Below are 25,952 nucleotides of genomic sequence, written 5' to 3' on the forward strand. Positions count from 1 at the left end.
GAGCAGGGGTAATGTCATGCCCTTTCTATCCCCTAGCTGATGCCAGTCCTACCTAATATCAACTGAATGAGCTTTCTCGTTGCTACTGGTATTGGTGTACCTCATGCCCATACCAGTATCCTTGCTAAGGTATCATCTCCTGAAGCTTTCAGGGCTGCCATTACTAAGAATTCTAGAATAGTGTTGGAGTAGCCCTCTCAAGATTGCTCTCTATGTGCATTTTGCCACCTGGGCTACGAAGTTACACTGGTCTAGCTTATAGTGTCTCAGAGTTATAAAACCTACTTCTTTAGTTTCCACTCAGCAATCTAATTCCACTTTTCTGTTTCCTGAGATCTGAACTTTGCTTATCACTAATTGCCAATTGTCTTATAAATGGGAAATGTAGAACAATTAGATACCTGCACTGGAGAACCCCTGATTCCCAGGTCTTTATCACTAACTCAGCTTTAAGTACAAAGTTCATTTATCTTTTGGGTTCGTACATGTACTAAGCCCTGAATTAGAGATATAGTCCCTTTTGGTACCATCTCCCTGTGGATAACATCCCCTCATCAGCCCCTGTGGAGAAATTTGCTGGATACTTGATTAGGTTTGATGTTTTCATAGGACCTGTTTTATCAAAATAGCCTTTCCATTTTAATGACTTTTCTTTTTTTATCCTCACCCAAGGACATTTTGATTGCTTTTACAGTGGGGAGGGGGGGTGGTGCAGAGAGAAAGAAAAAGAATCATTGATGTGAGAAGGAAACATTGATTGGTTGCTTTCTTGTACTTGCCCTAAGTGAGGATTGAACCCTCAACTTGGGACCGTCAACTTCTTGTACTTGTCCTGACTGGGAATCAAACCTGTGACCTTTTGGTCTACAGAACAATGTTCCAGCCAACTAAGCCACACCAGCAGCAGCAAGGACTGTTTTCTATATTAGACACTGAACTTTATGGGGTCAGGTACTGGGCTGAGTCCCTATTGCCTGGACCGAACAGGCACTCAGTAAATATTGTAGTTCAGCACAGGCCTCCCCAAAATGTGCCACTTGCGCATGTGGATTATTTTGATCTGAACGCAATCAAGACCCTGCAGACTTATGAGAAACTTTTACTTCTGTCTTAAAGCATTTAAATTAGGGGCCATATCCATAATAAAAGTTATAAGTAGAAATAACTTTATGACCTATCTATGTGGCAGAGCAAACTTGTAATTATTGAACATCTGCTCTTATTGTCCTTTAGTGACCTTCCTTCTCTCTGAAGCTCCAAGGTGTTCTTCAGCCCAGAAGGTCATATATACCTCATTTTCCCTCTTGTCCCTGAACCTCTTGTGTATGGGGGGTATCTGACTCTCATGTATGTAGGATTCATGTGTGTAGATATGTATTAAATTTGGTTATTTTCTCTTTGTTCTGTCTCATGTTTATTTCATTATTAGACTAGCCAAAATAACCTAGGAGGACAGGGGAAAACACATACTTTTCCTCTACAGTAGTAAATTAATGAATAATTGTTTTATGATGGGGCATTTAGGAAGACGTGAAAGTTCAATTTCCTAGACTTTTTTAAAATCTATTGTTACATAATTGTTTGATTATGTAACAATTATTTCTCCTCCTGAGAAATATCTCCAGCTTCTTCAGGGTGTTTTTAACACTCAGGGGTACTTAGCTCTCAGAGACTGTTGACACCAGCAGTAACCAACTCTGGATACCTTACACAGGGAGGGGATTTTCTAGAGGGGGATTGAGTAGCTCTCACACAAAATGGATAGGAAGTCTAGAGAAGCATGTTTGGAGACAGGTGGGAAGAAAAGGAAATGGGAAGCAAAAACAGTGGGTTAGAAGCTACAGCTGCTACTGAGTTCTCTCCGCCAGCTACTGCTGTGGCTGCTAATCTAATCACACTTACTTGTTTGTCTCCCAAGGGTCAGTGATTTATATGGAGATTCAATCATCTAGATTTAATTAAGTTGCTAGAGATTTTATGCTTTTGTACTGGCTGCCTGAAAATTTAGGGAGAGGAAAGACTCATTTACCTTTTTGGCTTCTGAAGTGGGAGGTGGAGCCCTGCCTCCCTCCAAAACTCTCAAAATGAAGAAGTCCACATTACTTAGAAGAGAGTTTTTTTTAATGATAAAATGAATAAATATTTTATTTTTAAAAATTTATTTTATTGTTGTTCAATTACAGTTGTCTGCATTTTCCCCCAACCACTCCCCCCAACCCCAGCCATAGCTCCCCCCCTCCCTTGCTTCCATCCTCCCCTTGGTCTTGTACATTTGTCCTTTATAGTAGTTCCTGGTAACCCTTCCCCTCATTATCTCCTCCTACCTCCCCTCTGGTTACTGTCAAATTGTTATTAGTTTCTATGTCTCTGGTAATATTTTGCTTGCTTCTTTCTTTTGTTGATTATGTTCCAGTTAAAGGTGAGATCATATGGTATTTGTCCCTCACTGCCTGGCTTATTTCACTTAACATAATACTTTCCAGTTCCACCCATTCTGTCACAAAGGGTAGGGGCTCCTTCTTTCTCTCTGTGTAGTATTCCATTGTGTAAATGTACCATAGTATTTTGATCCACTCATTTACTGATGGGCACTTAGGTTGCTTCCAGCACGTACCTATTGTAAATTGTGCTGCTGTGAACACTGGGGTGCATAGGTTATTTTGTATTGGTGTTTCAGGGTTCTTGGATATAATCTCAGCAATGGAATTGCTGGGTCAAAGAGAGTTTTGATGCTGGGCAGCTCAATACCACAAAAACAAATCACCGTTATTGCTCAGAGATTTTTCTTCATTCTTATAATGTGAAAGTCTTTAGTTTACACCTTAGAAAGCATGCTCTGTCCATTGTGTGAGAAAATCTGGTATGGGGGGAAGAGTGTAGATTTTTGAGAAAGGTGGAAATGGGTTCAAATTCTTGCTTATAATTATTAGCTGAATTATTTTGGGAAAATTGCTAAACCATCCTAAATGGCAGTTTTGTAGGTTACAATGAGGAAAATAAAAATGAACTTTGCGTGTCTAGTATATTTTTAAATGGTATGATATGTATTAAGTGCATTACAATAATCTGGCACATGATGAACATTCAATAAACAGTACACAGTAAAACAGTGTATCACATGGCTCCAGTTTACCTTCTTAGCCTTCTCTCATGAAAACATCCCACAAATCCAAAGTTTATATGCTTACTGCCCTTAATGGTACCTGTACTCTCTATCTCCTTGCTTCTTCATGTGCCCCCCTTTTCTGTCTTTTTAATGGCTTAGTTCAAATCCTCTTCTCAATAAGAATGTACTAATCTGTCTAGTATTTATTGTCTTCATTACCATTAAGTTTGGTACTTAGCATTTATAGTAGTTGTTTTTGTGTGCTGTCTTTGATAAAGAAAGCCTTCTAGAAGGCAAAGGGGACTCACTATTCTTGGGAAACATCCATGTAGTAATAGGACACTGGGCTTGGAGTCAGAGATCCTTGGTTCTAGCGTAGTACCAGATATTGCTGTTCTGCTGGAATGGCTAATTAGGTCCATGGTTTACAGTCACACTAATTTTGGGGTGGGGGGTTATTTAGTTATTTATCTTTCTATTTAATCTCTTTCCCCACTACCATTTAGTCATACTAATTTTTTTAATCAAATGGTTGTTGAGCTGTAGCCTACCAAATAAGGTTTCTCTACCAAATAAGCTTTCTAATGTTTTGCAGTATGAATAGATTTGAATATTTTCCAAATCTTTGTTCTGTTTTTGCTTAACATTATTCCATCTCCATTCACTTCTCTCTTCTTGCTTATTACTATAAGTAGTTGGGTGAAACCAAGTCATTTCTTCCATACTTCGCTTAGAAATACTCAGTTTTGTCCCTCATAAGTTCTGTCTTCCACAAAACATTAAAACACAGTCTCTGTGTGTGTGTTTACCACTTTATAACAAGGATAATCTTCTTTCAATGTCTACATGTTCCTCATTTCCATCTGAAACCTTCCCAGAATGGCTTTTACCATCTCTATTTCTACTAATATTCTGTTCATGATTGTATATTCTCTAAGAAGGTCGTTGCTTTCTTTCTAACTCTCATTTCTTTCTGAGGTCTCACCAGAATGAGAATTAATGTCCGTATTCCTAGCATCATCTCAAAGTCCTCCAGTTTCTGCATGTTACCCAGTTCCAAAGAAACTTCTGTTTTTTAGGTATTTTTTACAGCAGCACCCCACGTTTTGTTACCAAAATTTGCCTTAGCTGCTTTAAAAATATATCACAGACTAGAACAGGCACTTATTTCTCACAGTCTTGAAGGCTGGGGAATCCAAGATCAAGGTGCTGACTGATTCACTTCCTGGTGAGGACCCTCTTCCTTGACTTACAAATGGCTGCCTTCTAACTTTGTCTCTTCCTCTTGGGGTCAGTAATGAGTCAGAGTTCTCTCTTCTAGCTCTGTTTTCAATGAAGTTTCTGTTACTAATTTTCATAATGTGCTTCAGTAGGTGAATGGATAAATAATCTGGTACTTCCAGATTAAAAAGTAAATGTGCTATTAAACCATGAAAAGACATGGAGGAACCTTAAATGCGTATACTTAGTGAAAGGTGAATCCAAAAAACCTACATACTGTATAATTCCAACTATATGACATTCTGGAAAAGGCAAAGCTATGGAAATAATAAAAATATTAGTGTTCTCAAGATTAACAGAGAGGGTGGGTTGAATAGGCAGAGTACAGAGTCCCTTTTGGTACCATCTCCCTGTGGATAACAGAGGATTTTTTATTTTAATATTTTATTTATTTTTTGAGAGCGGGGAAGTGACTAGGGGAGAGAGAGAGAGATCAGTGTTGGTTGCCTCTTGTATGTCCCCAGCTGGAGGCCTGGCCTGCAACCCAGGCATGTGCCCTGACTGGGAATCAAACCAGCGACCCATTGGTTTGCAGGCTGGCATTCAGTTCACTGAGCCACACCAGCCAGGGCAGTACAGAGGATTTTTAAGGCAATAAAACTATTGTATGATACAATGATGGTATATATCTGTCATTATAAATTTGTCAAAATCCATTGAACATAGGACATCAAGAATGAATCTTAATGGCCCTGGCTGGTGTGGCGCAGTGGATTGAGTGCTGACCTGTGGACTGAAAGGTTGCCAGTTTAAGTCAGGGAATATACCTGATTGCAGGCCAGGTCTCCAGTTGAGGGCATGCAAGAGGCAACTGATCGATGTTTCTCTCACACATCTTTTCCCCTCTGTCTGAAAATAAATAAACAAACAAACAAATAAATAAATACAAATTTTATTTTAAAAGAGTGAATCTTAATGTAACCTGTGGCCTTTGGATGATTGTGATGTGTTAGTATAGGGTTATTAATTGTTAAAAATTGCCACTCTGGTGGGGGATGTTGGTAATTCGGAGGTTGTGCATGTGTGGGGGCAGGGACTATCTGAGAATTACGTGCTTTCCACTCAGTTTTGCTGTGAACCTAAGCTGCTTTAAAAAAATAAATATTTTTGTAATGGAAACAAAGACCGTCATTTTAGCTATCTGGCCAGGTCAGGTCAGGTTATAGGAACTGGTATGGTTCAGTTCAGTTCTGACACTAATCATCCTGAGTTATCGTCAGACTCCGTAGGTAAGGGGTGGTCCCCAATAACACTGCCCCTACTTCAGACATCAGCTGCAAGTCAGGACTCTGGACTATTCACACTTCTGGCCAATTAGCTTACAAATCTGGGGGTTCCTAATACCCCCTTCACAAGGCTACTCTCAGTTCAGATGCAAGTTCAGAGGTCTTCAGGCCACCTACACTTCTGACCAAATGGCTATAAAATTCCTGTGACCCCTGTCAAGTTTAATAATTTGCTACAGTGTCTCACAGAACTCAGGAAAATGCTATACTTATGATTAAGTTTACTACAAAAATATAAACTGGGACCAGGGGGGTCCCAATTTTCTTCTCATATAAATGAGAAGAAACATAAGGTAGGTCTGGAAGGGTCCTAAATACAGAACCTGGTGTCTTTTCCCTGTAGAAAATAGGGCACATCACTCTCCTGGCATGTCAGTGGATTAACCAACTAGGAAGCCCCCCTGTACTTTTGTGTCCAGAGTGTTTATTGGAATTTCATGACATAGGCATGATTGATGAAGCACTGGCCACAGGATTGGACTACATTTCCAACCTTCCTTCTCTCTTCAGGGCTGGGACTGGGCCAAAGTCCCTAATGACATCTGGTCTTTTTTGTGACAAGCCCTGATCCTGAACCTGTTAGAGTAAACTCTAGCTTGAATCAAGCTACAGGCTTACAAAAACCAAATACACTTCTATCACTGAGTAAATTACAAGAGTTTTAAAGGATCTGTGCCTAGAACCCAGGACAGAGACAAGTCAAATTCTTTATTATATAATACAAAGTTTTAAAAAAAATGACAGCCCCTGAGATGCCCGCTTTCACCACTCCTGTTTATCATAGTATTGGAAGTCCTAGCCACAGCAATCAGCTGGAAAGGAGGAAGCAAAACTGTCATTGTTTGCAGATGACATGATAGTGTACATAGAAAACCCTATAGACTCCACCAAAAAACTACTCGACCTAGTAAGTGAATTTGGCAAAACAGCGGGATACAAAGTCAATAGCAAAAATCAAAGGCGTTTTTTATTGTTGTATACAATTGTATACAACAGTTTTTCATTGTTATATGCCAACAGTGAAATGTCAGAAACAGAAATGATGAAAAAAATCCCATTGATATAGCAACAAGAAAAATAAAGTACCTAGGAGTAAACTTAACCAAGGACATAAAAGACCTGTATTCAGAAAACTATACAACACTGGGCCAAGATGGAGGCATAGGTGGAAACACTGTGCCTTCTCCCACAACCAAGTTAGGACAGAAAATTGAATTATACGGAAGTCCGACTACATCTAACCGTTCAACCGGACGGTAAGAGGGGCGGAGCCAGCAGCGAGCAGGGTCGGGCAGGACAGGCCCCCGACCCAGGCACGCAGGCAGACGGGAACCAGTTGGGGTGCGGGGCAGACTGCGGGCGCATATTCGCGCACAGAGAGACAGACCACGCAGGCCCCAGGGGGCGAGGGCTGGAGGCGGCGGCACACTCGCGTGCAGTGGGACGAAATGCGTGGGCCCGGTGACGGCAGCAACTGCGGCACCAGTGAGGGCCATGGCGGCAGGCTGCGGACAGGACGCCATAGTCCCTCTTTGACCCCGCCCCCACATACAGCGTCACAACCCAGCGACTTAGTTGCCCTGTTCTAGTGAACACTTTAGGGCTCTGATCCTGCTATGGAACAGGCACGAACAACCCGAAAGATGGCACAAGAAGAACTCAAAGTCCCAGAGCCAATAACTCTAAGCGACTGAGAAATTGCCAGCCTCTCAGAAGCACAATTCAGGACACTATTTATCAGGATGCTCACAGAACTGGTAGATTATAGTCACAAATTAGAGGAACAAAGTCACAAATTAGAGGAACATATGAAGGCTAAACTAATTGAAATGAAGGGAGATGCACAGGAAACCAATAGTGATGGAAAGGAAACGGGGACTCAAATCAATGGAATGGACCAGAAGGAAGAACAAAACATCCCACCAGAAAGGAATGAAGAAATGAGAATTCAAAAAAATGAGGAGAGGCTTAGGAACCTCCAGGACATCTTTAAACGTTCCAACATCCGAATTATAGGGGTACCAGAAGGGGGAAAGAAACAGCCACGAGTGGAAAACGTATTTGAACAAATAATAAAGGAGAACTTCCCCAGTCTGGCAAAGGAAATAGACTTCCAGGAAATCCAGGAAGCTCAGAGAGTGCCAAAGAAGTTGGACCCAAGAAGGAACACACCAAGGCACATCATAATTACATTAGCCAAGACCAAAATGAAGGAGAGAATCCTAGAAGCAGCAAGGGATAAGGGGACAGTCACCTACAAAGGAGTACCCATCAGACTGTCAGCGGATTTCTCAAAAGAGACCTTACAGGCAAGAAGGGGCTGGAAAGAAGTATTCCAAGTCATGAAATCCAAAGACCTACAGCCAAGATTGCTTTATCCAGCAAAACTTTCATTTAGAATGGAAGGACAGATAAAGTGCTTCTCAGATAAGGTCAAGTTCAAGGAGTTCATCATCACCAAGCCCTTATTATATGAAATGCTAAAGGGACTTATATAAGAAAAAGAAGATGAAAAATATGAACAGTGAAAGGACAGCAAACACACAGTTATTAACAACCACACCTAAAACAAAAGCAAACCAAGAGGACAGCTAGATCAGGAGTGGAACCATAGAAATGAAGAACACATGGAGGGTTAGAAACAGGGGAGTGGGAGGGGGAGAAGGGGGAAGAAGGCACAGAAAATAGCATAGATGGTAGGTAGAAAATAGATGGGGGGAGGGCGAGAATAGTGGGGGAAATATAGAATACAAAGAACTTGAGACACGTGGTTATAAACTAAGGGGGGGAGAATGGTGGGGGAGGGAGTGTGCGGGCGGAGGGGAATGAAGGGGGGGATAGAACAACTGTAATGGTATAATCAATAAAATATATTTAAAAAAATAAAAAATAAAAAATAAAAATAAAAATAAAAGAAAAAAAAGAAAACTATACAACACTGAAGAAAGAAATTAAGACACAAACAAGTGGAACCATGTACCATGCTTGTGGATTGGAAAAATTAACATCATCAAAATGTCCATACTACCCAAAGCAATTATAGACTCAATGCAACCCCATTTAAAGTGCTGATGACCTATTTCACAGATAGAGAACAAACATTTCAAAAATGTATATGGAACCATAAATGACCCTGAATAGCTGCAATTTTGAAAAAGAGCAAGAAAGTAGGAGGGATCACAGTATCTGACATCAAACTGTATTACAAGGCCACTGTAATCAAAACAGCCTGGTACTGACATAAGAACAGACACATAGATCAATGGAACAGAATAGAGAACCCAAAAATAAGCCCAAGTCTCTATGGTCAATTAATATTTGACAAAGGGGGAAGAAGCATAAAATGGAGTAAAACTACTCCCAAATGGTATTGGGAGAGCTGGACAGCTACATGCAAAAAAATAAAACTCGATCACCAACTTACACCATACACGAAAATAGATTCAAGGCAGATAAAAGACTTAAATATAAGTCATGACACCATAAAGGTCCTAGAGGAAAAGAAAACATCGGCAGGAAAATCTCAGACATTCCATGCAGCAACATCTTCACTGATATGTCCCCTAAAGCAAGGGACATAAAGGAAAGAATAAACAAATGGGACCTCATCAAATTAAAAAGCTTCTGCATGGCCACAGAAAACAGCATTAAAATGAAAAGAGAACCAACTATATGGGAAAACATATTTGCCAATGATACCTCAGACGATGATACTTCCAAAATATACAAAGAACTCACATGACTCCACACTAAGATGATAAGCAACCCAATTAAAAAATGGGCGAAGGACTTGAACAGACACTTCTCCAAGGAGGACACACAAAGGATCCAGAGTCACATGAAAAGATGCTCAGCATCACTAGCTATCAGAGAGATGCAGATTAAAACCACAATGAGATACCACTTCACACTAGTCAGAATGACCATCATAAACAAATCAACAAACAAGTGCTGGTGAGGATGTGGAGAAAAAGGAACCTGACTGCACTGTTGGTGGGAATGCAGACTGGTGCAGCCACTGTGGAAAACAGTGGAATTTCCTCAGAAAACTAAAAATGGAATTGCCTTTTGACCCAGCAATTCCACTGCTGAAATTATATCCCAAGAACTCTGAAACGCTAATACAAAAGAATCTGTGCACCCCAGTGTTCACAGCAGCACAATTTACAATAGGTACGTGCTGGAAGCAACCTAAGTGCCCATCAGTAAATGAGTGGATCAGAAAACTATGGTACATTTACATAATGAAATACTACACAGCAGAGAGAAAGAAGGAGCTCCTACCCTTTGTGACAGAATGGGTGGAACTGGAAAGTATTATGCTAAGTGAAATAAGCCAGGCAGTGAGGGACAAATACCATATGATCTCACACTGGAACATAATCAACAAAAGAAGCAAGCAAAATATTACCAGAGGCATAGAAATTAAGGGCAATTTGACAGTAACCAAAGGGGAGGTAGGAGGAGATAATGAGGGGAAGGATTATCAGGAACTACTATAAATGACATTGAAGGGGAGGATGGAAGCAAGGGAGGGGGGGAGGTTTGGCTGGGGTTGGGGGTAGTGGATGGGAGGAAATGCAGACAACTGTAATTGAACAACAATAAAATAATTTTTAAGAATATTTTGTAAAACATGGCAGCCCTTGAGAAACTTAATAGTTTTTTTTTAGATTTGCGAAAGCCGAGATTACTGGAAAGTACTTAAGAGTAGAAGGTTTAAGAGCAGTAACTGATTTTACAGATCTCTGTATTAATTAGTCTGGCTTCAAATTATGTAAATGAAAGAATATCCAGCCAGTAAAAAAGTTTTATAAGTTTATATGAGGACATGCCTAGGAGCAAAATCTCAACTGATTGCGAAAATGCTCAGGAGAAGGGCAGTTTTGTAGTTTCTTTTCTGCATTTAGAATAAAAACATGTTAGGACAGTCACATGAAATCCATTGGTGGTAGATTAAGAAAGGAGGTGGGACAAGGCAAGGCGGAGGAGTTTCTAGGCTGGATAAATGGTGGGAATGGAGAAGCTCATGTTTGTTTTACACTGGCGGGTACAAGATAGATAGTAATTTACATTTACAGTATGTAGGCGTGGTGTATAGGGTTAACAGGGATTCTGGGGGCTTATGCTCTGGTGCCTGCAGTGTGTCTTCTAGTGTTACAGCTCTATACAGCATACAGTTTGAATTTTATATTTATGATTTTGAAGCATAAATGAATTTCTTTTAGTACAAAGTGGGGAGGAATTTACTTGGAAATATGAGCCAGTGGAATAACATGAGAGCCTTTTCAGTTTTACTCAGTGTCAAAATAAACAGATGGCCTTATAAACAGTTCTTTCTGGTGCTGTGGGTTGTTTCATTTGCCTCACTTTTCCTTCTAAGAACAAGTTATTTTAGAGTGTATACACTTTCTCTAGGAAAGCGCTTAATTTTATTTTTTCTCTTCCAGATTGATTATACCGGAATAGACCCTTCCAGTCCCTGCAATAAATGTTTGTCTCCAAATGCGACGCCTTGTGTTTGTACCATTAACTTCACATTGGAACAGTCATTTGAGGTCTGTATTCCTGAGTAAGTGTTTAAAAAGCTGTGCTTTAACAAATATTGGTGTTGTGCTAACTTTCTTATTAATTATTAAATTTAACTTTTTGTGGAGAAGCCACTTAAATTTATTGGAGTTCATACTTTGAGGGACATTATTTTTTTGCTATTGAATTATGCTGTCTGGTAATTAAATATGTGTATTTAATAGTTTGTCTTAGTACCATATAAACTGAATTTAAAACATATTTTATCTTCTCACTGGAAAATTTTATTGTACAAATTAGTTTTGATCAAGTTTATATTGGCATTAACTTATATTTTAAAAATTATTCAGATTATTTTACCTACTTCTAATGCCAAAATAAAAGTTTTACTTAAAAAAATAAATGCTAATTCACCCATCATTTAGTATTCTTTTTCTGTCAGATATGATCCATTACTGTAAATGCAAACACTTAGTGAAACCTAATTGATCTTTTATGTCTTCATAAGCAGTTAGAACCGTATCTCTGTATGGGGGTCTGTGTTTTTTTTTCATTCACACTTAATCAGTCTTGGAAACGGAGCAGATTCTAAAAGACATAAAACTTCAGAATAGGAATGGCAAGACCAGTTTGTGCTCTTCTTTACCTGAAAATTGAGCTTCAAAATTATTGTTTCATCCTTCAGGGAGCAAAACTACTTTAAAATGTTCCAACTTTGTAGATTTTGCTACACTTGAATTTTCTGAAAGTCTCTGAAAGTTTGTAGTCCCTAGTAGATGACTGCCATCTAGTGGTTGTAGATGCTCTGCATCTACACTAAGAGAAAGGAAAATAATGCTTTTTCTTAAAAACAGGAAAATAACTTTGGGAGAAGACTAATTATCTTACTTTGTTTCAGCAGAAATAACAAATTTAAAATCCCATAAAATTCTAGTTTTTTAATGTGATGGGCAAATTATAAACATGCATTAAGTTGTTTTTGTCAGAACAGGCAGAATTAAAGAAATGAAAGAGACTTGTAATGATTTAGAAGCTGTCTTAGTTTCCCCCCATTAAAAACAGTTGTGTCAGAACGTCTTCTCTGCAGAGGTGATCATCTTCAGATTCATTCTTTTGTGGGCTCTGTGTTCTTTCACAAGCCAAAGCTTTGAATTGCACTAAAACCTTTCCTGAGAATTTCAGGTAAGTTATTTTGTCTCAGAATTCATTAAAATGTTTATAAGTTGAATTTACTGTACTTCTTAATTAAGATACTTTTTAAAAAGTGTATTCTTTGTTTCTTTGATATAATTTTGAAACCAAAAATAAACTCAGTAGATAGTTTTCATGTAAACATTTTCTTTATATAGAATGAGAAAGTTTGCAAACATTTGACATTTGAAAATCAAGTTCTTTATAAGTGTTTGTGTATATGAAAATAGCAAATCACATAAGCATATTTGAAATGTTATTGAATTCCTTTTTCCTAAAAAATTTTCCTTTAATTTCTTTTACTTCTTTTTAATTTTATTGAATTTATTGGGGTGACACTGATTAATAAAATTATGCAGATTTCAAGTGTACAGTTCTATTATATGTCATCTGAATATTGTGTTGTGTGTTTACCACCCAAAGTCAGTTCTCCTTCTATCACCATTTAGCTCCTTCTCCCTTAAATTCCTTTTAAATGAGAATAAGATTCTGGATGATACAGGTAGCAACCAGAAAGTAGATACAGCTTCATGTTTTTGTGACCTCTAAAAATCTTAGTCATTTACTGTGGCTTTGTGGCACTTCTAAGTAATTGTAGTGTATGTTGGTTACTGTTCTTTCCCAAGGTGGCTCCACTGGATACATTAAAATACTCTTCTTGATTATTACAGAATGACTGACGCATTATCTTGGATACTTTACTAATTACTTATATGGTATTCTATGGAGAAATTTATTATGACCCAATTCAAGTTCAGAAAGTTGATGCTAGTTGGGTAAAGACCGATGTGAATTGGGGAAAATTTAAAATTGAAAGTAGATCAGAATAGGAATGTTTTTGGTTTTTTATTTAAATAGCACGTCCTCAGAGTTTTTAAGGATATTTACAAAATTTACTCTTAAATATTTGCAATCTACCTTGTTTAACCTTACTTACAATCTATGTTGTTTTAGATTGCTAAGTACTGGTAGAATTCACCCCAGTACTTGTTTTAAGTTTTTACAAATTCTAGTAAACTAATTAAGTCTGAAACTAAATAGCTTTTATATATGCATGATATAGTTTTACACTTAATATTTTGATGTGAAAATTTTTTCCCCTTTCTGTTTCTGTAGGGCAATGTGTTTATGTATTATGGACTATCTAATTTTTATCAAAACCATCGCCGTTACGTGAAATCTCGAGATGATAGTCAACTAAATGGAGATCCTAGTGCTTTACTTGTAAGTAAAATGATGGGATATGAAAGTGTACTTTTTATGAAATAACGTAATTGTTTACTTAGAAATGTTAATTGTCTTTTCTTTTTTCTTTCTTTTTTTTTTAGAGTTTAAAGCAAAAGAGAATTTATTAGAGCAGCAGTGGGACAGAGAGAAGGTTACTCCACGGGGAGGGCAGCCAGAAATGTCAGTTTTAGTAATGCTAGGATGAGTTCAGGTGTTACTTGCCATTTATAGCTTGTTTAGTGAGAGTTTTTTGTTAAAGAAATTTCCCCTGGAATTTACAAATATTAATGATTTCTTACAGCCAGAGCACGTAGTCCTCCCTGCTTGTTTCTAGTAGGGTCCTTGGGATTTTTGCTTTACTGTTCTGTTTGTAATGGAACTTTGATGACTCTTAGCATCCTGGGTATATATTTTGTTCTGTTTTGTAGTTCTGTTGTTTGTTCTAAGTAATTGGGTTTGTTCACTATTATTACACTAAGTAAGAATATATAAATAAATATTTTTTTTAAATTTCTAAGATTGTGTTTTAGAATTGAACATATGTATGCTCTTCATTTTTTAACTTGTGAGAAGCCTGAGTAGTGAAGTTCAGAGGGTGGGTTACTGAAAAACTGTCTGAGGAGCTTTTTCAAAATGTAGATTCCAGCCCTGGCTGGTGGAGCTCAGTGGATTGAGCACGGGCCTGTGAACTAGACAATCACAGTTCGATTCCCAGTCAGGGCACATTCCTGGGTTGCAGGCCAGTTCTCGACAGGGGCCAATTCCCAGCAGGGGATGCACAGGAAGCAACCATACATTGATGTCTCTCTTCCTCTCTCCTTCCCTTCCCCTCTAAAGATAAATGAATAAAATATTTAAAAACAAACAAACAAACAAACAAAAAACCAAAATGTAGATTCCAGAAATCTCCTAAGTCTAATATGTCAGTGCCCACAGGGGTGGAGCTCTAAAATGTCAAGCTCCCCTTTAACAAGCTCCCCTTCTGATGCCCAGCCTGGGTTGGGATTCTGTGGACTGGAGCATCTTAGTTTCCTGATGGTTGTTCAGCTTTCCGTAGCAGTGGTTGGTGTGTAGTCAGAGTACCAGAGCAAACTAGTGTTGCTTAGAAGTGGTCAGTCTCTTGGAATGTAATTTAGGATCATATTGTGGCAAAATGGTCCTGGTAAGCAGATAGCTGCCGTAGACTATCCTTAGTGGTTTTATAGCTGATGTTTAGAATCTTAAGAAATAACAAATCTGTATAAGGACTCTAGTTAGGGCTATAATATTTTCCAATCCAAGTGGGATTTACTCTGTGGGATCCAGTTTTTAGAATGCAAATCCGAAGAAGGTGGTGTTCAGTGAGAGACACCCAGTTCCTAATCAGTTTGTTGATTAGGATCATAGATTGGGTATGTTCAAAGACTCAAAGTGGTAGTTGATTTATAATTCTTTCATTTAGATACATACTCTCTTCACTGAAGGTGAAAAAAGCTGAGAGTGTTTTTTTTTTTATAAACTTGTAGACTCGACTTGGGATTGATTAATTTTTCTGTAAAGGGCCAGAAGATAAGTATTTTCAGCTTTGCAGATTATACCGTCTATGTCGCAGGTATTCACCTCTACAATGCATTGTAGATGGAAACAGCCACAGGCAGCACTTAAACGAATGGGCGTGTCTGTGTTCCAATGAAACTTTGTTTACCAAAAAACTGGTGGTAGGCTGGATTTTTGTGTAGGCTGTCCAGGGGGACTAGACCAAAATGTATGAATTAAAGACCAGATGACTTTCAAATTCTTGAAGATTTTAGGAATGGACAGATTGAAGTCCAATGTACTAACATTGTGTGCTAGACTCTTCACAATCTGATATCAACCTACACTCCGGCCTTACTGTTTTATACTTCATCTGTAATGTACTTTTGGTCTGGCTGCGCTGGGCCACGTATGCTGCTCCCTAACCATGCTTGGTGACACAAGTTAATCTGCCCACTTGGCATTTACATTTTGCTTAGAATGTGGGTTTTACTCCTTCTGTGGAGGTCCTCTCATCTCAAGGCCTGATGTTTTCTTTAGTGCCCTTTGATGCAAAATAACTTCTTTACATATTGACTTCATTCATATTCTTTCTAGTTACTTCTCACTTTGCTTAACAAACTGTCTCCCCACATCATCCATTCACCCTATCCAGGCCATTTTCCACCTAGCTGCTATAATGATCTTTAAAAATGTAAATACCACTACTCTGCTTGCTGTACTGTAAGTACATTTACCTTTCACCTTCTCAGATATACCAAGTTCTTTCTCAATGGCATGTGCTGCTTCTGACTCCTCTGCCTGCTCTTCATGTGGCTGTCTCCTACTTTTCTGTAGGTCTATTTATATGATACTACCTCCAGAGACAAACTTTTCCTGTCATAAAGTAGTTACTCCCTCATTAATTACTTGTAAGTCATTTTATAAATTGCAATTAATAAATATTTTATTGTAATTTATAAATATGTATTTGTTTCCTTGTTTATCCTGTGTCTTCTCTACTACACTATAAGCTCACGAGGGCGGGGGCCATGACTTTCTGTGATTACTATGTACCAAGTGCCTAGCCAGTGCCTGGCACATAGAGGGCATTTAATAAATACACGAAGAATGAATATAAGTGCTTGTATCATAGCTTTTAGTCCACATTATTGTCGGTTGTGTATGAATCTGTTCCCTTTATTATAAGTCTCTTAAAAGCAGAGATTTCATTATTTTTTGATTTATGTTTCAAGCATTTTGCATGGTACATGATAGATATCAGTAATTATTAAATGGCTTTTTAAAGCCAGTTCTTCAAAGTACCTAGCATTGCTTAGTTCAGTATGTGATGCATAGGTAGTAAATAATATTTTCCTTTTTTAAAAAACTTCCTTAAGTATTTAGTGGCTAAAATAATTTGCCCTACAAAGAGTTTATTTACACTTAATAACTTTTTTTGAAATCACAGTTTCATCAAATAGTAGACGCCAGTTATATGTTGCCTATATTCATTGTCTCAGAGTACTAAGTTTATAAATCTAGATGACTTAGGGATGAAAAAAGCTGAGAAACCAAGTGATAAAGGTTATTTGTTTTGAGACATGGCCAAATGTGGTCTCGGAGTCCCAGCACAACTCGTGTATTCACCTAATCTGAGGCTTGGTAAAATCTCCTTTTAGCCCTGTGGCTGCCATATCTGTTTGAGATCTTCAGTAGGGCCTAATGCTCCCTGCCTTGCCAGCATTTCTGTTTTCCTTTTTTAAGACTTAAGTAAAAGTCTTAAGTAAGACTTAAGTAAGAGAAGACATGGATGCACGATTTAGAGATTGTTATATTCCAGGAGTCTGCATTAGACTGACTCCCTCCCCCCCCCGACCCCCCCCCCTTTTCCTCCTCCCTCCTCTCCCTTTTTCTCCTCTTCTCTCCCCTCTCCTCCTCTTCCCTTCCCTTCCCAGGGGATTTAACCCAGAACTCAAAATTTGAGCATGTCTAGTTGAACATGTTAATTTTATAAGTGAGGCCCAGATAAATCAAGGGACTGCCCAAAGTCACAATAGAACCTTGTGGCAGTAGAGCCTTCGGTCCCTTTACTTTCAGTTAAGATTCCTTCCATTATGTCACAACTTGATTGACAGTAGACTGCTTCTTAATTTTTCTTGGGCAGAAAATTCCTTGTCATTATGATTTCTGTGTTCATATGAAAGTCAGAAATGTCAATTTTATATATACCTGCATGACAAAATAGGTAAAAGGAAAGGTTACATTAAAACAATAATATAATGTTAAGGAATATATTTGAATATTTAAATGTGGTATTATTTATAGTCTACTTATGATACAGCCTCATTTTGTATGCATTGCAGGTGAGAAGTATGTAGGGATTGAATTTTTTAATCAGTAATTGGAGCTAGCACATAGTTCTCTCGGAGGCCTGGGTAATAATTTCTCTTTTCTTTTCCTTCTAAACATCAGAATCCCAGTAAGGAATGTGAGCCTTATCGAAGAAATGAAGACAAACCAATTGCTCCTTGTGGAGCTATTGCCAACAGCATGTTTAATGGTATGATACAGATAAAAAATATAGATATAGACATACAAAACCAGGAAAATTTGTATAATCTTATTACAGATTTAATAGTCTAGTAAACATGAATGAAAGTGAGAAATTCAACAACCTTAAAATAAATTAGTAATTCAGTGGGGTATTATAATGCTTTATGACTTTCTTTTGAGAATTCTTATACTTCAAGAATGAATTTTTGTTTCTGGGAAGAAAGAAGCACATTGTGCTAACTTTCCTATTGCAGAGATGATAAAATAAAAGCCAGGTTACCTTTCCCACCAATTTTGAATATGTGTACCATTAAAAAGATGCTACAGTTGATCATTTATAGCAGTACATTAAAAACAATAAAAAGAAACAAGTGAAATTAATTTGTTTAATTAAATTTATTGGGGTGACATTGGTTAATAAAATTATAGAGGTTAAGTATACAGTTCTGTGATACATCATCTTTATATTACATTGTATAATATAATTTACCACCAGAGGTCAAATCTCTTTCTCTCACCATGTATTTGGTCCTTTACCCTTTACCACCCCCTAACCTCCTTGCCTCTGTTAACCACCATACTATTGTCTGTCTATGAGTTTTTGTTTATTTGTCTTGTTTGTTCATTTGTTATTTTCAGTCTTAAATCCTATGTATAAGTGAAAGCATATGGTTCTTGACTTTTTCTGTCTGAATTATTTCACTTAGCATGATAGTCTCAAGAGCCATCCATATTGTTGCAAATGGCAGTATTTTATCTTTTCTAATGGCTGAATAATAATCCTTTGTGTGTATATATGTACCACATCTTCTTTATCTAGCCATCTATTGAGGGACGCTTCATTGTTTACATGTTTTGGCTACTGTGAATAATGCTGCAATGAATATAGTGGTACATACATATCTTCATAGATAAATGTTTACAGATTTTTAGGGTAGATACCCAGAAAAGGGTTGGTTCCTGGGTCTTCTGGTAACTTCATTCTTAATTTTTTGAGGAACCTCGATACTATTTTCCATAGTAGCTGTACCAGTTTACATTTCAACCAGCAGGGAATGAGAGTTCTTTTTTTTAAATCAAACTAAAAAGCTGTATAGTAAAAGAAGCCATCAAGAAAACGAAAAGGCAACCAACCAAATAGAGAAGGTACTTGCAAACAATGGGAGAAGACACGTGCTCCCACAGGAGGCTGTTATCAAAAATAAATAAGAAACCCATACAACGCAGTAACAAAAAAAACAAACAGTTAAAAAATGGGCAGAGAATCTGAACAGACAGACACTTCTTCCCAGAACAAATACAAATGGCCAACATATATATCAAAAGATGCTCAGTGCTTCTACCTGTCAGGGAAATGCAAATCAAAACTGCAATGAGATACCACCTCATACCTGTTAGAATGACTATTATTAACAAGACAAGTAATAACAGGTGTTGGAGAGGTTGTGAGATTAAGTTTAGTAATATATTTTATTGAACCCAGTATACCCAAAACACTGTCATATCAGCATATAAATAATACACATGATATAAAAGTTACTGAATGAGAAATTTTATATTCTGTTTTTTTGTACTAAGTCTCTGATACCTGATGTATAGTATACATTTATAAAACATATACATTTGGATCAACTGTAATCAGTTGTATGTAAACATATCATTTGGATCAACTGAAAGGCTCTGTAGCCATGTAACCACTGGTTACTGTATTGGACAGTACAGATAGGGAAATGGATGAACCAGAAGCTTTTTAGGAATGCATTTTTTAAAGGAAAGGAGGAGAGGTAGATTTACTTTGCAAATAGTTTTATTCGGGTTAATGTTAAAACATCTGCTCTTCTCATAAGTCAGCTAGCCATATGGGAAAGTGGCCCTGAACTATATTGAGGGCAAAGAAGTTCACCTGGGATTATAAAGTTATAATAGTTAATTCACATAGAAATAATCAAGAGCATATGTATATCATATGGCTGCTCTGTTACTACCCGTTTTGGGAGCAAATACCAGATCCTCATTTCTTGTAAAGCAGTTATGGATTTTTGAATAAACATTTAGTAATATCTTCCTTTTCTTGTGTTTAGATACATTAGAATTGTTTTCGGTTAGCAATGGATCTTACTGGACATCTATTCCTTTGAAAAACAAAGGCATTGCTTGGTGGACAGATAAAAATGTGAAATTCAGAAATCCCCCTGGAGAAGGGTCCCTAGAAGACCGATTCAAAGGTAAAATAATTATTAATATCTCTTTAAGACAATATAAGCTAGGACTTTTATTAAAGTACCTAAAATTTCTATCTTTAGAATCGTAGGAAAAAACAACTACTTTCTTTAACTTCATACATAGCAAGGTAGAGTATGTATTCTGTTTTAATGTACTGAAATGCTAAAGAAAATATACACTTTTTTTAAAGGTTTTATTTATTTATCTTTTAGAGGGGAAGGGAAGGAGAGAAAGAGAGAAATATCAATGTGTGGTTGCTTCTGGTGTGTCCCCTGCCGGGAACTGGCCTGCAACCCAGGCCTGTGCCCTGACTGGGAATTGAACCGTGATCGTGTGGTTTGCAGGCCCGTGCTCAATCCACTGAGTTACACCAGCCAGGGCATAAACTTTTAATCTTGAATATCTCTGGTATTTTCTAAAAGCATTTCATCCATAATCTTTTAAAACTGTAGTAAAGTCTTTTTTAAACAAACCCCAATTATTATAAATCCAAATTTACTTGTGTTTCTTCTATATCTCCAAAATTTCACAGTGTAGTGTTTTATATAATTATAATTACATTAAATCATTATATAATTATAATTATATAATTATAATTACATTATGTAATTATAATTATATAATTATAATTACATTATAATTATAATTACATTAAATCATCTGCCTTTTAGTATGTACTCAATAGCCTATGTTTAGTATTTTCTTGAGATACCAATCAAATATTTGTCATTATGTTAAGTTGTTACATGAGGAATGGGTTTCTTTCTAGATTTAAGACTTAATTACAATATGAATGTATTCATACTTTTGAAAATAAGAAAAATAGTCTGTGTATTGCATATCTTTTTTTTATTAGAGTGAATTTTCAGTGAAACTCTTAATAGAATTGAATATTTTGTCTCCCGTACTCCCACCCTCCCTTTTTAAGGTACAACAAAGCCAGTAAACTGGGTTAAACCAGTATACATGCTGGATGTTGACAATGATAATAATGGGTTCATAAATGAGGATTTTATTGTTTGGATGCGTACTGCAGCATTGCCTACTTTCCGTAAGTTATATCGTCTTATAGAGAGGAAGAGTGATTTACATCCGACATTACCAGCTGGACAATACTGTTTGAATGTCACCTACAGTATCCTTTTTTGGCTGTGTGCACAGATTCCTAGAATTTGAAGGGAGTGTAGTACAACCTTATCTTAGTTATGTGGTATGCTACTTTGTGTTTTAGTTTTGATCTCAATGTTTTTATGATTTATGTATGTGAAAGTATCTTTTAATTTATACCTTTCAGCAGTACCTTGAATTTTTACATACTTGGTACTATGGTTCAAGCAAATTATTTGGTAAAATTATTTAAAATGTAGGTATTGGGTTTACTAGTAAGCTAGATATTTTTACAAGGGAGGTTGTGACTGAGCTTAGTGGAAAGGCCAGTGAATGTTCCTAATAATAAATGTGGTAGTGGTACTGTGCTGTTTTATTTATATTTTTACATATTTAAAAAGTAGCAGATATGTTAATAACCAACATAATTATTTCTAATTATTGCTCAGTTCGTAGTACCAAAACCTTATCATTAGCTGTATTTTGCCACATTAATAATTTACATGTAATTTTCAGTGCTGATAAATATCATTCATTTCATTCTGACTATATGTGAACATTGTATTAAGTACTTTTCATGCATTACTTTACTTAATTCAAGCTTTATGAGGTAGTTATGATCTCCATGTTATAGAAAAGGATACAGGAACACGGAGCATTTAACACGGAGCATTTAAGTAATTCACTGAAATTGATTGCATAGGAAATAAGTAGAAGAGTTGGGGTTCACGGTCAGCCTGTTGACTCCAGAGGCCATGATGTTACCATCAGCCACCTTCATAGGCTGCATCCCTAGCTAGTTTAGACCAATTCATATCAGCCTAAATGCTGTCTTTCCCAAGATGGAAATATAGGATACTACCTTTTATTCCAAAGTCTTTATATATTTTAATCTCTAGTTCAGTGTTTGTATATCTTATAAATGAAGATTTTCTCAAATATTAGCACTTAAATGTTTGCTTGATGACCTGAGAGTGACAGATTGACAGTGACCAAGTTTTTGAAACTAGATCCACATAGGAGCAATTTTGGACAGCCAGACCCAATTCAGGTGCAAGAAGAAAGAACACTGTCCTGCACCTGTAGCCAAAGTAGAGGGCAGTTGTATAAGAGTATCCAAACCTGAAGTCTATAGAGTACAATATAGGAAAGTATCTGGAGCACTCAGGAATTCTTAGGTGACAGTTTGTATCCCATGCGTTGAGAGAAGAATGGTCAGGAGAATGCAGGGTACACTGAAGATTGACAAGATGGGCCTGTAAAACATCAAGGATTAATCAGCAAAATTAGGTATAAAATGGGAACTAGATACTAGAATTAAAGCAGAAACCCATTTTTTTAGGTTCGTGATACAGAGAGATACAAGCATGGGTGATTTGAGACTGTGTCCGTCAGAGTGCTGGGCTAGTTGGAGTTCTTATAATCATTCCTACCTCAATCAGTGTAAATAGATTTAAGAAACAAGTAGAGCCGAGCTTGCCATTTGGAGTCATTTGGAGAGTTGTTGAAGCCCAGAGAAACAGATGGAGAAACAGATGCAGAAGCAGATGCAGAAGCAGATGGAATATTTGATTCAAAAGATGCTTTTGAAAGGCTGTAAACCTTTTACATGACTGACTTCTGTCTTCTTTTCTAATGTGTTGCTAAAATCCAAGAACTGGTCTGTGTAGATAGCTCATTCAGTATACTGGTACCTCATTTCTTAAGTCTCATCAATAATCCACCTTTCACTTCTACTCTGTTTTAGCCATTGCCTCTCTGTGTCACACCATGAATTTGATCATTAATTACACCAAGTCAGCAAGTTAAAACTTCAGCATGGCACTTTTTACTCTGTGCTCAGAGTCCTCTCATATTCTAATAACTACGCTCTCACCACATGTGAGAGAAGCCTCTAATCCCTTCATTCTTTCCTTGTCTCTTGGTCTGTCAACCTCCTCTTCTTCTATGGGTTTTGCTGTTCATTTTTTCACATTACATTTCTTTGTGGCTTTTTAACCTTCCTGTGTAGTAAGAGTACAGGTACCTAAGAAATGATATAACTGTTAAATGTGGTTGTTTTTACTTGCAAACTATATTGGCTTTTACTACTAACATTTAATTTGCTAATCCAGTTCTTTAAGATAATAATTACATAATTATTTTATGATTCAGAACATATGAATAAGGTACCTCTGTATTATAGAATTATTGATGGATTACAAGCTGTCTTTTCAAAATTAAGTAACTACACATGGAAAAATTTTCCTATTCACTCTTCAGATTACCCTGTACATTCATTTGATGGACGAAAACGGATGATCTTAAGTACTATTTCATGGATGGGAGGAAAAAATCCATTTTTGGGGATTTCTTACATCGCTGTTGGATCCATCTCCTTTCTTCTGGGAGTTGTGCTGCTAGTAATTAATCATAAATATAGAAACAGTAGTAATACTGCTGACATTACCATTTAATTTTATATTCTGAAAACAAATATACCGCATGTGCATCAAGGCCAGTTTTATTCAACCTAGCTTTTGAATGCTGATGTCTGGTTAGTATGTCATTTTTGAAGTTCTCACATAACTTCTTATTTAAAAGAAACAGCCTTTGTCCTTTGCTTCTTCCTTACAGATGACCTATGAAAACATTTGATGGGCATAAAACAGATTAGCTATATTGATTGATCATGTCAGCCCTATAACTGCTGAAATGGCATTCTAATGTTTGGTTTTTGTTGGGACAGGCCATATGATGCATAGAGGCTCTATCATGTGAAATATGTGTACTGCTTAAATGTTTATGCTGTGTTGATAATATTATATTGACATATGTGCTGTATATGTATATATGTGTGCCTGTTGTGTGAAGATGTATGCACATAATGACTCGTTTGTGTTTCAGGATTCAGAGTTACAAAAAAATGAAGAAAGACCAAATCTAAATAAAACACTTCATTATTTTCATGTGTCCTGTGTAAAAGCTTAAAGTACCATCTTTGGTGAGGTGGTTCATATATTTAATTTATCCAGTATAGTTCCCTATCAAGCTTAGTTTTGATTCCACCTTTGAAATCTTACTTACCTTGTCTAGCATAGGAATTAATGCTCATGTCTGAATAGGTCTCAGGTAGGAGAATTTAAAATTCCTCTTTCCATTGGGTGAAGATGTTACAGTCAGGAACCCCATCTTACTTGATATGTTTTTACATGGAAATACCTCAAGCTGTCTTTATTTTGCAGGCAAGTGTTTTGACCTAAGTACTAATATTACATGGCAGAAATTTTTGAAAAATGGTAAACTTCGTTCCCTCTACATATCATTCAATTTTTGCATATAGGTCAAATCTGGATGTGTATGCACATTCTTTTTAGTTAACGCACCAGTTGTTTTGGTTGATTTACCTAAGACATATTTTAAAAAGAGGTTCTTTAAATTTCCTAATTAAATTCTGGAGATTTTTGATTATGTACATGATAAATTATATATGGTTGAAGCTGTTTTGTTTTCTATCAACTGGAATTATTTTAATATTCCTTATTGAATAAATGCTGTAATTTGTTTTCTATGGAACTTACTCCTGAATGTAAATTTATTTTTCCACATGCATGAAAATGTGTATCTTAAGTAAACAGCTTAATTGCATTGGAATCGCTAATTTTTTTTTAACTCATGTTTGTATAGAATGCCTGCTTATTTAGAGTTTCTAATGGTTTCCTTCTGTTATATTTTAAATCTAGTGGTCTGGGTAATGTATCAATTTTGATGAATATGTTTTTTTAAAAAGACAAAAAATAATATAACGTTTAATAGTAGAAATGTGCCACACTTAAGTTTTGTATAATGTGACTTTTAACTGGTAGACTATTACTGGCATGAGGTGTTCAATGTATGATTACCCTGAAATTTCTGAGTGCATATGGTATTCTCTGTCTAAGAATATTCTGTTTTTGTCCGCCCTTCAGATTATTATTATTTATTCTGATAATTGGCCCTCTTACACAAGGCAGTCTATCTTCTAGTATATGCCACTGGGGGAGAGGGGCTTCTGCCAGTCTTTCCAGATTGTGCTGTTTAAGGAGGACTACCGTCCTGCATCCCTTTTTTTCTAATTGGGGGACCAAAGGTGCCGCTGAAGAAAAGTGGAAGAGCCCTTCCAACACTTCCCCGTCTGTGGTGAAGATGGAATCTTAAAATGTATTTGGAGTTTTATCTATTGTATAAGCGCATTGATGGCTTCAGTTTCTCCCTATCTCCTGCCATTTGAACTCTAAGGGATTGCTGTTGGTAAATATGAAGAATGTGGAACATTCATATGGCCTCTGTGAAGCATCAGGGGAGAGGAAACATTTATTTCTTATGGGCTTATGCTCATCTTTAGGAAACATTAATGTGATATTGTCATATTCAACTTTCAAAGAGTTATTGCATTGGAAGACAAATGGGTTAAATAGAAGGCATTGAAGAATGCATTAATTTGCAGGAAGTATTTTGATACATGAAGTTTCTCAATTGAAGGAATTATTTCATAAGAAAAGGCTAAGAAATTTCTTTTAAATAATAAGGCAGTTTTAAAATAAATTGGTAAAAATAACTATGTACTATCAAATAGAGAATTATTCAACCAAGAGGAGAGTCAAGTGAATATTATTTGCTTATTGGTCAGTAAGATTATTTGTAACCTTGAATATATTAAAAGGTAACTTTCTTTTCATATGTTCTATATTAATAAAAATGAACAAAGTTAATTTTTCTGTTTGAGTGTCTTTGTAAAGTAGCGATGCCCTGGGGTTGTTGCTGATGTTTAGCGCTGAATTTTCAGCTCAAGGTCAGTGAGTCCAAGTTTTAACATTTCTATGCCTAGGTTTGGGTGCCATATACATGTATATATAGTATATTAATCACTCCGACAACATTAACTATGGTATTTATCTATATTACTGACTAGCATCTGGTCTTACCAGGAAGTA

The 25,952-nt window shown here is 36.7% G+C and overlaps 1 protein-coding gene across 1 annotated transcript in view; it reads left to right on the forward strand.

Moving 5' to 3' along the window:
* Positions 1 to 25,721, forward strand: part of CDC50A (cell division cycle 50 P4-ATPase accessory subunit A) — a 42,189-nt gene extending 16,468 nt beyond the window's left edge. Inside the window, 6 exon segments of the mRNA XM_037034354.1 lie at positions 11,124 to 11,231; positions 13,510 to 13,617; positions 17,590 to 17,677; positions 19,752 to 19,895; positions 20,822 to 21,028; positions 23,263 to 25,721. Coding sequence (XP_036890249.1) covers positions 11,124 to 11,231; positions 13,510 to 13,617; positions 17,590 to 17,677; positions 19,752 to 19,895; positions 20,822 to 21,028; positions 23,263 to 23,456 — 849 coding nt within the window. The 3' untranslated portion in view covers positions 23,457 to 25,721.
* The last annotated feature ends 231 nt before the right edge of the window (positions 25,722 to 25,952 follow it).

Source organism: Sturnira hondurensis, unplaced genomic scaffold (genome assembly GCF_014824575.4).
Source record: "Sturnira hondurensis isolate 20B ecotype Veracruz unplaced genomic scaffold, ASM1482457v3 Scaffold0022136, whole genome shotgun sequence".
NCBI classification, from domain to species: Eukaryota; Metazoa; Chordata; class Mammalia; order Chiroptera; family Phyllostomidae; genus Sturnira; species Sturnira hondurensis.